This window comes from Castor canadensis, chromosome 19 (genome assembly GCF_047511655.1).
Source record: "Castor canadensis chromosome 19, mCasCan1.hap1v2, whole genome shotgun sequence".
In the NCBI taxonomy this organism is placed as follows: domain Eukaryota; kingdom Metazoa; phylum Chordata; class Mammalia; order Rodentia; family Castoridae; genus Castor; species Castor canadensis.
In genome coordinates, this window is record NC_133404.1 from 19580053 (window position 1) to 19595604 (window position 15552).

Genomic DNA, 15552 nt, shown 5'->3' on the forward strand with positions numbered 1-15552 from the left:
AACAGCAAGACAACTGCTCTCTACCAAAAGCCAATTCCACCATTAAGGATCTAAACACCTATGTAGAGGAAGAGATATCAAATAATGAATTCCAAAAATAATAGTAAAAATGATTAATGACATCAAAGAAGAAACACAAAAGCTAGTATTAAAACTCAAAGAGCACATGAATAAACAGTTAAATGAACTTGAAGAGAATACAAACAGATGAATGAAATTAAGAATACTATCCAAGATATGAATGAGGAAATCAATAAAGATAAGGAAACCATGAAAAATAATCAATCTGAAATAAACAACTTAATATCCCAAATAAAAAATCTCAACTAAAAGCTTGGTGAACAAAGTGGAGCAAGGTGAAAATAGAGTATCAGGAATGGAAGACAAAGTAGAGGAATTAGACAAAACAGTAAAAGATCATGAAAGAAAGCTAAGAAAATATAAATGGAACATGCAAGATATCTGGGACACCATGAAAAGACCAAATCTGCAAATTATGGGTGTAGAAGAAGAAGATACAAACTAAAGGCATTCAATAGAATAATGGCTGAAATCTTCCCTAACCTCAAGAAAGAGAGAGTCACCCAGGTATATAACTTACAGAACACCAAACCAACAGGACCCAAAAAAGAAACACCCAAAGGCACATCATAATCAAAACTCTCAGTACACACAACAAAGAAAGAATTCTGAAAACTGCAAAAGACAGAAGACAAGTCACATATAAAGGCAAAATCAGAATAACAGCAGATTTCTCAACTCAAATTCTGAATACTAAAAGGTCATGGAAAGACATAATTCAGGTGCTGAAAGAAAGCAACTGTCAACCTGGACTAGTCTACCCAGCAAAACTATCCTTCCTAATTGAAGGAGAAATTAAAACCTTCTACAACAAGGAAAAACTAAAGGAATTTGCAACCACCAAGCCAGCACTACAAAAAATACTAAAAGGACTTTTACATGTAGAAGAAGAAACTAGAGTGAGACAGGAAGACTCAAGAAAGAATAAACCCTTTTTAGCAGGTAGACAAAGAATAGGTAAAACTAAACAACAGGGAAATAAAAATGACTGGAAATAACAAGTACATCTCAATATTAACACTGAATATAAATTGCCTCAGTGCCCCAATCAAAAGACATAGAATAGAAAACTGGTTGAAAACACAAGACCCAATCATATGCTGCTTACAAGAGACTCATCTTACTGAAAAAATAAACACTGGTTTAGAGTCAAAGGGTGGAAAAAGTTTTCCAAGAAAATGGACCTCATAAATAGGCAGGAGTAGCTATACTCATATCTGACAAAGTAGACTTCAGACTAAAATCAATCAGAAGAGACAATGAAGGTTACTACATATTAATGAAAGGAACAGTTCACCAAGAGGAAATATCAACCCTTAAGATATATGCACCAAAAAACCCAGGAGTATCCATCTACATTAAAAAAAAAACTGTAATGACCCTAAGAGCACAGATAGACCTTAACATAGTATAGTACATCACAAATAGATGGGTCATCCAGGCAAAAGATCAGCAAAGAAACTTCAGAGGTACTCTACACATTAGACCAAATAGACATGGTTAGCAGAGTATTTCATCCAACAACCGGGCAATATACATTCTTTTCGCAGTTCATGGAACTTTCTCCAAAACAGACCATATTTTAGGACACAAAGCAAGTCTCAACAAATTCAAGAAAATCATAATAGCTCCCTGCATCATATCAGATCACAATGGAATAAAACTAGACCTCAACAACAAAGAAACCACAAAAATTTTTCAAACATATGGAGACAGGACAACACACTGCTGAAAAACCAATGGATGACTGAATAAATAAGGGACGAAATAAAAAATTTCCTAGAATTCAATGAAAATACAACCTACCAGAGTCTGTGGGACACAGCTATGCTAAGGGGAAAGTTCATAGCTATAAGAGAGCACCTTAAGCTCCTAGAAAAACAAGAACAAACCAAAACCAGCAGATGGAGAGAAATAATAAAGATCGGGACTGAGATCAATGAGATTGAAACCGAACAAACCATACAAGGAATCAATGAAGCAAAAAGTTGGTTCTTTGAAAAGATTAACAAGATCTATAAACCCTTAGCCAACATGACAAGAGGGAGGAGAGAGAAGACATAAATGAACAAAAATCAAAGATGAAAAAGGGACAGTACCATGAATACTAACCAAATCCAAAGACTCATTACAGAGTACTTTGAAAACTTATATTGAACTAAACTGGAAAACCTAGATGAAATGGATAAATTCCTAGATACATATAACACCTAAATAATCCTATTACATGCAATGAAATTGAAGCAGTAATAAAGAGTCGCCCTACAAAGAAGAGCCCAGAATCTGATGGATTCACAGCCGAATTTTACCAAACCTTTAAAGAACTTACACCAATACTCCTCAAACTTATCCAGGAAATAGAAAGGGAAGGAACACTACCAAACTCATTCTATGAAGCCAGCATTACACTCATTCCAAAACCCAATAAAGACATAACGAGAAAAGAAAATTATATAACAATATCCTTAATGAATATAGATGCAAAGATTCTCAACAAAATATTGGGAAACAGAATTCAGCAACATGTCAAAAAGATCACACACCATGACCAAGGCAGTTTCATTCCATAGATGCAATGATGGTTCAACATACATAAATCCATAAATGTATACAGCATATAAACAGAAGCAAGGACAAAAACCACATGATCTTCTCAATAGACATAGAAAAATCCTTTGACAAAATCCAATACCCTTTCATGATAAAAGCTCTGACAAAAACTAGGAGTAAAAGGAATGTTCCTCAACACAATAAAGGCTATATATGACAAACCTAGAGCCAACATCATACTGAATGGAGAACAACTGAAAGCATCGGCTTAAAGTCAGCAACAAGACAGGGTTGTCCACTTTCACCACTCCTATTCAATATAGTTTTGGAATTCCCAGCCAGAGCAGTAAAACAAGAACAAGAAATAAAAGTGTTTCAAATAGGGAAGGAAGATTTCATACCATCTCTATTTGCAGATGACATGATCCTATACCTAAGAGACCCCCAAAACTCTACCAAAAAACTATTAGAAATCATAAATTCTTCTGGCAAAGTAGCAGGATACAAAATTAGCATAGAGAAAAGAATAGCTTTTCTATATACAAACAATGCACAGACTGAGAAAGAAATCAGGGAAACAATCCCATTTATAACAGTCTCAGAAGCAATAAAGTACCTTGGAATAAATTTGATGAAAGAAACCAAAGACCTTTTTAATGAAAACTATAAACCACTGAAAAGAGAAATTGGAGAAGACATCAGAAGATGGAAAGACCTTCCAAGCTTGTGGATTGGTAGAATCAGCATTGTGAAAACGGCCATACTACCAAGAGCAGTCTACATGTTTAACACAATCACTATCAAAATTCCATGACATTCTGCACAGAATAGAAAAAAGAATCATGAAATACATGTGAAAATAAGTATTTCCATACATATGGAATAGCCAAAGCAATTCTGAGCAAAAAGTCTAATGATGGAGGCATGATTAATACCTAACTTCAAACTATACTACAGAGCAGTACCAATAAAAACAGCACGATATGGGCTCAAAAACAAGTGGAAAGACCAATGGATCAAAATAGAAGATCCAGACATAAATCCACACATTTTTAGACAACTGTTTTTCAACAAAGGAGCCCAAAACACATGATGGAGGAAATAAAGCCTTTTCAACAAACACTGCTGGGAAAACTGGATATCCACATGTAGAAGACTGAAACTAGATCTCTGTTTTTTATCCTGTACCAAAATCAACTACAAGTGGATCAAAGATCTTAATATAAGATCTGAAATTTTGAAACAACTCCAGAACACAGTAGGAAATACACTGTGACAGATAGGTATAGGGAACAACTTCCTGAACAGATGTCAAAAGATTTTGCATCTAAGAGAAACAATGAACAAATGGTACTGCATCAAACTAAACAGCTTCTTCACAACAAAGGAAACAGTCACCAGACTCAAGAGACAGACCACAGAATGGGAGAAAATGTTTGCCAGGTACTCATCTGATAAGGGACTAATATCAGAATCTATAGGGAACTCAAAAAAACTTTGCCCCAAAGAATCAACACCCCAATGAAGAAATGGGCACAAGAATTAAAAAGAGAATTCTTAAAGAGGAACAAATGGCCAGAATAATACATAAAGAAGTATTCAACTTCCCTGGTTATAAAAGAGATGCAAATCAAAAATACACTCAGATTTCATCTCACCCCAGTTAGAATGGCCATAATTAAGGGTAATAACAACAACAAACACTGGCGAGGACAGGAACAGGAGCCCTTATACACTGCTGGTGGGAATGCAAATTAGTACAACCACTATGGAAAGTAGTATGGAGATTCTTCAAAAACCTAGAAATAGATTTGCCATATGATCCAGTGATACCACTCCTGGGTATCTACTCAAAGGAACTTAAGACAGGAAACAGTAGAGACACCCGTACACCAATGTTCATGCAGCACTATTCACAATAGCCAAACTTTTGGAAACAACCCAGGTAATCTACAGTTGATGACTGGATCATGAAATTATGGTATATATACACAACAGAGTATTACTCAGCCATAAGGAACAATGATATGTTGTTTGAAGGTAAATGGATACAATTGGAGGACATGATGTTAAGTGAAGTTAGCCAGGATAGAAACACAAAAGTGCATGTTTTCTCTCACACATGGAAGGTAGATCCAAAGATAAACATATGCACAAAAGCAAGCATGATCATGTACAAACTCAGATGTAAAACATGTTTGTAACAGTGTAACTACTCTGTGGAACTCAGGAAAAGAGGGAAAGGAAAGGAGAACGACAGAGGAACAGTTATATCACATAACATGAGATGTGACGGTAGAGGATATAAGGATGTGTATTGAAAGCTGTTGGAAATTTGGGGGGTGGGAGGTAAAAGGGTAAGTGTAAGTAATGGAAGGGATTGAACAGACCAAAGTAAAGTACACTCACAGTGGGCATACACTGAGACACCCCTTTGAACATCAATTTAAATATTGATAATGAAAACCAGGACTGTAAAATAAGTACATCTTATGTGTGTGTTTGTATGGGAGGGGTACTAGTGAGAGGCGGGTGGGTGAAGGAAGGAGATTAAGGTGACAGTATATGGTGGATGGACTTCGTATAACTATTTGAAACAGAACTAAGAAACCTCTTGCAATTGCTTTAAGTGGGGTGGGGAGGGGGCTGAGAAGGAGAGACAATAGGGGCAATGTAACTAATGTATAATATAAGACTAATTGGAATTGTCACTATGAATCCCCCCCAAATAATGAATATATACTAATAAAATTTATAAAAAATAAATAAAAGATAAAAATAAGAGTTCTCTGTATCTTTGATAGCCTTTGTTATATTTTGTTTTCTTGATAGCAGCCATCTTGACTATCATCATTCTGACTGTCATCATTCTGTGATGAGAGAGAATCTCAGTGTCATTTTGATTTACATGTCTTCATTTTATTTATTGGCCATTTTTACTTCCTTAGAGAGGTGTCTTTTTAGTTCATTTGCCCATTTATCGATTATTTGTTTTTTTGGTGCTCAAGTGTTTGAGTTCTTTATATTCTCTGAATATAAATGCCCTGTCAAGTGAAAAGATGGCAAAGATTTTCTCCCATTCCATAGCTTGTCTCTTCACTCTGGTCATTGTTTCCTTTGCTGTGCAGAATGTTTTTAATTTGATAGAATTCCATTAGTCAGTTATTATTTTTATTTTCCAAGCTATTCAAAATAGCTATTCCTATTCAGAAAGTTATTGCCTATGCCTATATATAGAAGTGTTTTCCCTATGGTTTCCTCTAGTAGTTTAAAAGTTTCAGGTCTTACATTAAAGTATTTGATGCATTTCAAGTTCACTTTTGTACAGGGTGAGAGGTAAGGATCGAGTTTCAGTCTTCGACATGTGGGTTCCACATGTAGAAGTGACATACCATAGCGTTGTAGTTTCTATGGCTATGTAGTGTAATTTGAAATCAGGTATTGTGATACCCCCAGCACTCTCTGCTCAGAATTGTTTGGCTATTTGAGGGGGGGTGATGTGTACAGTTAGGTGTGATAACTCTTTGTTGGACTGGGAGTGTGTATAGCTCAGAGGCAGAGCATCTACACAATATACTCAAAGTGTCATATTTTCTGTATGTGCACTGTATAGAAGGGAGAAAATAAATAATAGCAACAGCAGGAAATAACAGCAAATCAGAGACAGAAATCGGGTAAAAACCCAGTACTAACTATGACATCCTCAGCTATATGAAGAACAAGAATAAGAAATATAAATAATAAAACTCAGGAAAAAATAATATAAAACAGAAAAAATTTAAAAGATGATAACATAATTTTAAAACAAAAAAATAAGAGAAGAAAATGGAAAGCAAAACAAAGGTTAAAATATTCAAACTGTATAAAGGGAGAAAGCAGGAGAAAGGTGGAAAGCAAAGGCTGTAATTATAAAAAAGGAGGACAAAATAATTTGACTATTAGGAGGAAGAGAGAGCGAAAGGGTAACAACAACCACACCTCCAAAAGAAAGTAATAAAGGAAAACACATATACATATATAGCATATATAAAGAATAAAAAGAAAAAGAATACACACGTGCACACAAACCAACAATCCAACCAGCCAGCGAGTAAAGTCTAAAAAGAAAAAAAGAAAGAAGGAAGTTAAAAAGTTAAAAATGAAGATTAGTAAATAAATTTTAAAAAATAATGAAAATGGAAACTAAAAGCAAAACTATTGTCACTTCTGGGGTAGTTGCACAAAGAGTTGTACTACTTCTGCCAATTGCAGCTCTTTCTGTGTCTCCTTGGATATGCACTTCTTGAAGAGAGGAAAGGATGGGGGACACTCACCCCTTTATTTATTTATTTATTTATTTATTTATTTATCTATCTATCTATCAGTAGTGTTGTCCCTTGGTCAGTAATGTTGTCCCTCGGTCAGTGAGAGTGGTTTGGAGCTGGTTGGAATAGCTTTGTTTCCTGCTCTTTAGTTCAAGGTAGCATGGAACCAAACTTCCTTCAGCTGGAGTTTAGATTAGCTCCTCGTAACCCAGCCACAGGTTTCCCTGTGAGGTCTACCTGGAGGGAGAGGCAACAAACTGGGGTTTTTTGAGGCTCAGTCCCTGAGTGCCATCACATGCCTGTTCAGACTCCAGACCTTCTTTAGCTGGCCACCTGAACCTTCAGTCTTTGTTCTTGTTTTTTTTTTTTTTTCATTCTGGGGTTTGAACTCAGGGCTCTGTGCTTGCTAGGCAGATACTCTACCACTTGAGCTATACCTCCAGCCCTTTTTGCTCTAGTTATTTTGGAGGTAGAGTCTTTCCTTTCCCCCCTGTGATCCTCTTATTTTATACTTCCTGCTGTAACTGGGATGACAGGCATGTGTCACCATGCCCAGCTATTGGTTGAAGTGGGGTCTCCTGAACTATTTGCCTGAGCAAATCTCAGTCTCCCAAGTAGCTAGGATTATAGGCGTGAGCCACTGGCACCCAGATGAGCTGCCAGTCTTGAAGGGACTGTCTCCAACCTGAAACCCACTGTGTGTAATTTTACACTGTGTGTAATTTTCAGTGACCTTTTTTCAGTGGCATTCCCCTAAGGTCACACTGGGCCACAAGGCAAATGCTGGTCAGGACAGTGTAGCAATACTTGCTGTGACTTTCAAGGAAAAGGAAAATGTAGGGATCGATGACCCAAAGCAACAAGCTTGGCTATAACCTTTACAAGATGGCTCCCAATTACTCTACTGTATTTTGATATTGAGAAACAGAGCTCTTCTCAAGTACCTGCAATCTATGCAGCTCCCAGATCAGCTACGTGCAGACTGTCTTTCTGTTTTGCGTCTGTTGCTGTGTCAGTTTTTCCCACTTTCTTTCCTTTTCTTTTACTTCTTCCTTCTGCCATGGCACCCCTGGGCTACCATGGGCTCAACACTGATGTGTTGTTTCTCTTGTTTTGTTCCAATAATCAGAGTCTCTCCAAGTCTCTGTCTGTCCAATATAAAACTTCATTGTGTCCCCCTCAGTCACCCCTCTGAGTGAGAAGCTGTTTTCTGTCTGTGTTGACTCTGAGCCACTGAGAAACTCTAATCTACCATCTTGGCTCCTCTCCCAAGTGGTATTTTTAACTGTAAAATAGAGGTTAAGTGTAAGCTTCCACGAAGTATTTTAATACTTAGGTGGCAGTGTATGTACGATATATCAACTCTCTCCACTCTTCTCCATCTGAATTTAATGATAGGTGAAATTTCTGCTCGATCTCTTGGTGCCTGCAGTCGTCAGGCTGTGTACTGCTCCCACTCTCCTTTTTAACAGACTTGAGCTCCAGGGGTGCCTGGTTGGGAGGGAGGACTTTCCCTGAGTCCTGTCTGGCCCTGACCACTGCTGCGGCAGAATTACACTTCTGTTTCTGATTTTTACTAGATCTGTTTCTGAAGTCACTCAAAGATTGGGCAATTGTCTCAGTCCATTTCTGTTGTTCTAACTGAATACCACGGAATGCGTAGGCTCTTCGGGAGGCTGGAAGTGCAAGAGCATAGCACTGACATCTGGCGAGGGCCTTTATACCATGGCAGAGGCCATGATATGGTGCATGAGTTTGGAGGGGACAAACCATGCTCAAATGGTACAGCAATGTCTTGATTTTGGCTGAAAGTGGGGCCTGCAAGAAGGAGACAGGGCTGGATGTGTCTGTTGAAGAAAGGAATTTCAATTTATTTTTCACCTAAAGAGTTGAATTGCATTACTTTGTTTCCATGGTGATTTTGTAGAGCCACACTCCCAGCCCTTCTTGCTTTCATTTTTCAGATAGGCTTTCAGGCTATTGCCTGACACTGCCTCAGACCTCCATCCTTCCTTCTGCCTCCCTAATAGCTGAGTTCCAGGTGTGTGCCACCATACCCAGGTTTTCCGTGGTGATTTTCAAAAGTCAGCTTTGTCATCTGCTCCCATCATAATAACTCATATTCTGTGAAATCCCTACTCTGAGTTGACCCTGGCTTCCTGCACATTGTTGGTATGTGTGGTGAGCACAGGGGGCAGGTGTTGCTGACAATCTGAGGTTGGAGGAGACACAAGGCTTGCCTTTCTTTCCCTGTAGAACTGAAGCATGAGATTCACGTCTGGCGCCTGACTGCCCAGCGCATCAGCCCAGCCAGTCGTGAGGAGACAGCTGTGCGTGACCTGCTGCTGGGGAAGGTGCTGGCCCTGGAGCACCTGCTGGCCAGAAGGCTGCACACCTTTCACAGGTACCCAGCAGGATCCTACTTAGATTTATAGGTAGTGCTTCTCATCTTTAGTGGTTGAGTCTAATGGTGGGATTATGTGAATGACCTGTTTCCTCTATATCCAAACAGTATTCACATCATAGATAGACAAATGAAGTGAACTAAAATGATTGTTCTTCCACGAATCTATGATACTACAAAAGAGTGACCCCACTCTGTACAAATGATTAAGTTTTGGTGCCGCAGATTGTGCTAATCCTCTATCAGACTAAGCACCATTTTATCTAACCCTCAGCTTTGTGGAGTATATGCTGGAATTAGTCCAGTTTAAGAATGAAAGGAACAGAGACTCAGAGAGTTTGAGCAACTTCCCAGGGTTATACAGCTCATAAAGAGTGAGGCTGGAGATTGAACTCACACTAACCACATTGGGCTGTCTCATTTCCCCATTTTGCAATGTTTGCATAACAAGAATCAAACCAATTAATGTAATAAAGTAATATGACAACATATTCTCCCAGGTGTTGATTTTCAAGTATCTCAAAGAACACAGAGGTCCTTGGCATTCATTTTTAATCAAAGCTGAAGTGGTAAGGTAGCCATAGATTGGTGACTTTTTCCTCCTCACTGTGACAATGCACTGTGTTCCAATCTGGAAGCCCAGACAGGAAAATCTGTGAATGACATTGAATGCTCCTACAGCCATGCTGGAGGTGGGTGGAAATGAGAAGTCTGTAAGGCCAGTGGAAATGTGGGTCCCTGTGAACAGAATAGTGAATGATCCTACATGCTGCAATTTACTGAAACAGGGTGATCCCTGAGAGGTCACTGTGCATGGCTGCCTCAAGTTTTGGTCAGCTGGTGGAGGAGATGGCTACAGTCCAGCACATGGAAACACACATTCACAGCCCAAAGATTCATCTCAGGCAGGGATGAAGTTCCATCTCAACAGCATGAGCTCCGTCTCCAGCCCAGCCAGCCCCCACCTCAACCCAGAGACACTAGGGGAGCAGGACCTGTATCTTCAAGCTATAGGAAAGTCCTGAGTTAACAGGCTGGGGGATAGAATGACTAATTCTAACAATAGACATAAATCTTAAAGGAGACACTTTCATAAGTTAAACATGCAGAAATCATCCTAGCATGGGGAAGTAAACATACACTTGGAGGGAATCAAGATTACAAAAGGCTCAGAGGTTCATGGAGTTATCTTTAGCTCATCCTGTGTTAGTTACAGATAGGGAAACTGAGGCCTTAGGAGGGTGGTGGCTTTCCCAAGCCACTCATTCACTGAGGAGCAGATTGGGATGAGAGCAATAAAGGCAAGTGCTAGCTCTGCAGGATTTATTGAAACAGTTTCTTTTACAAAATTGTCCTCAGAATCATTTGATTGGGTCTACCAGGATTGCTTTATAGCCTGATGGGCTCTGGTCAGCCTCCTGTGATTTTTACTTGTGACATGTGAGTGTTCATTAAAGGTGCACTACACTGTGTAGCATCTTTTTCCTGATAATTGTTGAAGAAAATAATCCAGAAAGGTGGCCAAAGGTTAAAAGAAAGGTGGGAACAATCAAGGGGGCCTGGAACAGAGAAGAGGCTACTACCATAGAAGGAAGGAAGCAGACAAAAATTCTTCAAGACTGATCTTCAATGGACAAGTTTTTCATTAATTTTAAAAGTCAAGTGGCATTTCTTTTACTATATTTCCCTTTTGTTAGTTGTAAAAGTTAGTTGTGAAGATATGATGTCCTGATTTTGGAAACAAAGAAATTCAAAAACATGGAAAGTACTATGAGCCTTCTGTATCTGCATCTGTGCATTGAGCCACCCACTGATTAAAAATATTTGTAAAACAATTATGATTGTACTGAACTTTTTATTGTCATCATTCCCTAACCAATACAAGACAACACCCATTTACACAGCATTCACATCGTGTTAGGTCTATGAGAAGTGATTTAAAGTATATGGGAGGAAGGTTGTAGGTATATACAAATACTACATCATTTTGTATAAGACATTTGAACATCTGGGATGTTAGTATTCTTGGGGGTCTTAGACCCAATCCCCTGATGATACTGAAGGATGACTATATATAAAAATTTTGGCACATATGCCAAAATTGGAATAATACAGAGAAGATGAGCATGGCCCTGTGCAAGGATGACATGCAAATTCCTGAAGCATTCCATATTTTTGTTTTTTAAAAAGGAGATAAAGGGGGCTACAGTCATTGTCCTTGTTCACACATTGGCACGTGTTCTTCATGACATCTCCTGCACTTGCTCTCTTACATGCACTTACACTGGTACATGTTCTTCGTGATGTCTCGTGCACTTGCTCTCTTACACTGGTACATGCACACATTTCATCCAACGTTTACACCATTGTACACATTGCTTTTCTTTGGAAATAGAGAGTATCTTTCTTAACTGACAAATCAAGTTCCCCTAGTCACCTTCCATGTCTAATCAGACTCCTTTCACAGTGGGCCAGGGTCCATATTGTTGATGGTGTGCAGGCTTTAACAGCTGTTGACACTGCTCTGCTTACAACCAGGATATGATGAATGTACTTTCTCTTTTAGACAAATCTCACAGGAAGATAAAAATTGGGAGACCAATATCCAGGAGCTACAAAAAAAGGTATCTCGGTTTCTTTTCTCCGGGGTTTCTAGTTCACCTCTCGTAGAATACAGTGATTGAGATTTTTTGTTAAAATTTCAACATACTAGTATATTTACATATAAAATACCAAGGCAAAAACCCACTTAATAATGCACAGATACTTAATCAGTAAAGGACAGGAATGTAAAACTGGTCATGTTAAAGGGATGGTACAAGTGGGAGAAAAGGGTTAATGAAGAGGTTAAGGAGGGTGAATATGGTCAGTGACTTTTCTACACATGTATGAATATGGAACACTGAAACCTGTCAAGTAATTTTAAGAAGGGGGAGTGGGAAGAGGGAAATAATAGAGGGGGTGAACCAACCAGGGTATAGTACATGCATATATGGAAATGTCACAATGAAATCCCTGTACAACTAATATCTACTAATAAAAATATTTAAAAAATTAAAAAAAATAAAAATTCAACATACCAATTGTAAAGAGTTATGTGATAAAATGTCATCTCTGAATAGATGTACACATTGTACAACAATCAAGTCAGTCATTGAGATATCTGTCACTGCAAGCATTTTTTGCAGTAAAATATTCAAATCCTCTCTTCTGTTTATTACCTCAGATGAAGTTTTGTCTGAAAGCCATTGTTTTTTATTTCTGTTGTATACAAGACATATTTATTTCCATATGTTAACAACATTTCCAGAAATGGTAGGCTTTTTGTCAGGAAATCAGAACATTACAATTTTCATATGTCCTTGTCGACACCTTTCTTGCTTGCCCTGGAGAGACATCAGGACCTTCCCTCTGAGTTGGGCCTGTGGAGGGAAGGTCTCCAGGTTCCTATGCTTTGATCCTCCCTATTGCAGCCTCCTAAGTAGCTAGGATAAAGGCTTGAGCCACCCGTGCCTGGACTCTGGTAAGCTTTCTTAGTCCACCTATGGATGCATAGATCCCTCTCCCACCTGAGAGGGTTCTGCTCAAGATCTGTTAGTAGTCATTTGTACCTCAATGACAGTTCTTTTTTATTTAATAGCATATAATAGTTGTACAGGGAGATACGTTGTAACATTTACCCATGTGTTTATAATATATCGTAATTAGATTCACCCCCTCATCATTCTCCCTCATGCCCCCCTCCCCTTTTTATAACAATTTCAGCAGGTTTCATTCTATTTTCATACATGAATACAAAATACATCCATCATATTCACCCTCATTCCTTCTTTCTTATGTCCTCCCCTCTCCCACTGGTACCCATCCCTGTAATGGATCTGTTTTACCTTCCTGTCCTCCATTTTAAAAAAAAGTGTATATGGATAGTTCAAGGGGGTTCACCTTGGTATTTCAGACATGTATATATCATGTTTTAATCTCCCATTACTAACTCATGCTGTATCAAATCCATGTAGTTTACTTTCTAGGAAGAGATTAACCTCCTATGCCCTAATTATGATAGGAATGTTTTGTCCTTAGTGAAAAGAAATTTAGACATTGGGGTCTTGACAGGTAATGTGTTCTCTAGGGGATTTGGGCTTATGGGCTGTCTTCACAATCTATGAAGATACTGTGTGAAGGTGGCCAGGATTAGAAAAGAAGGGGGTAGCCACGACACTCTTCTGGTCCTCAAGTTTATACAAATTCCTGTTGCCTTGTAGACCACGCCATTTTGAGAGGAGGGATGTATACCTCTCTGTGTATGGTGAATGAGGACTGTGGGTAGAGCCCAGAGGACTTGGCAATATCTCCTTATTGTGACTAAGGATATGTCAGGAAATAACTGCAGATAGTCAAAAGGAGACTGACACCCAGTCATACACCCAAAATAAACTTCCACTTGTGCTAGCTGCATGGCACTGGAATGCTCTTTGACTAGAACGGAGCCCCCATCTGATCTTTGAATTTGCTGTGGTAGTATATATCTTGGGAAGCTTTGTGATGCTTCGTCTCACACATGGTGACAACCAACTTGCTCTCCTCTGAGCACTTTACTTTCTTTTTTGCCTTGCCCTTTCCCTCCTAATTTTCCATCACAGAACAATGGAGCAAGATTAGCCTTCTTTAGAAGTGGAAGGGGAAGATGAGTGGGGAAGGTCATGTCATGGGTTTCACAGTGGGCAGGGAAGGACGGCAGGTGCTCAGCAGGCAGCCCCATGGCATGAGTGAGGATAGCATCTCTGGCCTGTGTGCCAAGTACCAGGGGATGCAGCCAGAGCGGCTGTGTTCCTGATGGCAGGAGCTTTAACTGTATGAGTAGAGAAACCAAAAGAGAAAATCGACCTCTGTCTCTACCACTATACTCTATATGTCTATGTCTGTATCTATGTCTACTATATCTATATCATCTATCTATCTATCTGTCTGTGTCTTGTATAAATCTGTATCTATATCCTTGTTTATTTATCTCTACATCCTAATGTCTATCTCCTTATCTATATATTTCTACATATCTATGTCTATATATAGATACAGATATTCTTCTTGTTATCTAAATGTATGTCTGCTGTAAATCTATAGACATGGATACCTACAGCTAGCCCTTTGTGTCTGGGGGTTCTACATCCATGTATTCAACCAACCAGGACTGAAAATATTTTTTAAAAATTTGTCTGTACTAAATAAGTACAGACATTTTTTGTTATTCCTTTAAAAATACAGTGTAACAACTATTTATATAGCATTCACATTGTGTTAGCTATTGTAAATCATTTAGAGATGACTTAAGGTATAAGGAAGGATATATGTATAGGTCATATGCAAATACTGCATCATTTTATATAAGGGATTTGAGCAACCGAGGACTTTGATATCTGCTTGGTCCTGAAACAAACTACCCTGGATATCTCTCTAAATCCAGATAGATTTGATAAGTGGACCAATGTGCTGTGGAACCATTCTTAAGAAAGGATTCACTGTGGTTGTCAACTCATGCAATGGAGCTGGGATTTGCACAGGGGAACTGGATGGCAGTATAGGTTGACCTGTGCCCATACTCCACTGCCCTGGCCCCACATAGCTATGGGCCACGTGGCACTGCATCTTTTGGGGACTTATAGGAAAGAACACCCTGATTGTTCTGTGACTCTGAGCTTCATAAGACTGCAGAAGACACTCTGCCTTCTGTGCCCCCTGAGTGACTGGGCAGATTCCCTTGATTCCTTGATCCTTGGTCTCAGTGATAAAACGGGAGAAACTTCCATTCCAAAGCCCTTGTAAGGGTTTCACAAATGAGCAGAGAAAGAGTGTTATGCAGGAGTTGTACTTCAAGAGCATGGTGAGCTCATTGTCATGAGCTTTGCTTTATAGGAAAATGAAAGTTGAGCTAAAATGCAGAGACTGCATAGGCACCTGTGGAAATGCACGTGTCTCACAGGGCCGGATCCCTGAAGGTTGTTTGTTATCTCCCTAAAGGCTTGGCTGGTATCTCACCTGACACAGGTGGACTGGGATTAAAATGTGTTTGGGCCAGCATTTATTTTATAAAAAGACTGTATTTCACATCTCTGGGGTTGATTTTTCACAAAGATTTTGAATGCTATATTCTGGTACAGATACCATTCTCCCTGTTACCTTCTTTCAAGTTTAAGATATTATATTTTTTATCATACA

General features: G+C 38.9%; 1 protein-coding gene and 1 non-coding gene across 3 annotated transcripts in view; both read left to right on the plus strand.

Moving 5' to 3' along the window:
- Oca2 (OCA2 melanosomal transmembrane protein) overlaps positions 1 to 15552 on the plus strand; it is a 354214-nt gene that overhangs the window by 131258 nt on the left and 207404 nt on the right. For both annotated transcript variants that reach the window (XM_074062129.1, XM_074062128.1), the window contains exons 16-17: positions 9192 to 9339; positions 11906 to 11963. In XM_074062129.1, coding sequence (XP_073918230.1) covers positions 9192 to 9339; positions 11906 to 11963 — 206 coding nt within the window. The remainder of the gene's footprint in view (positions 1 to 9191; positions 9340 to 11905; positions 11964 to 15552) is intronic.
- Positions 11414 to 11516, plus strand: LOC141419374 (U6 spliceosomal RNA). Its single transcript, XR_012444149.1, has one exon. It is a non-coding gene; the product is annotated as a U6 spliceosomal RNA (small nuclear RNA).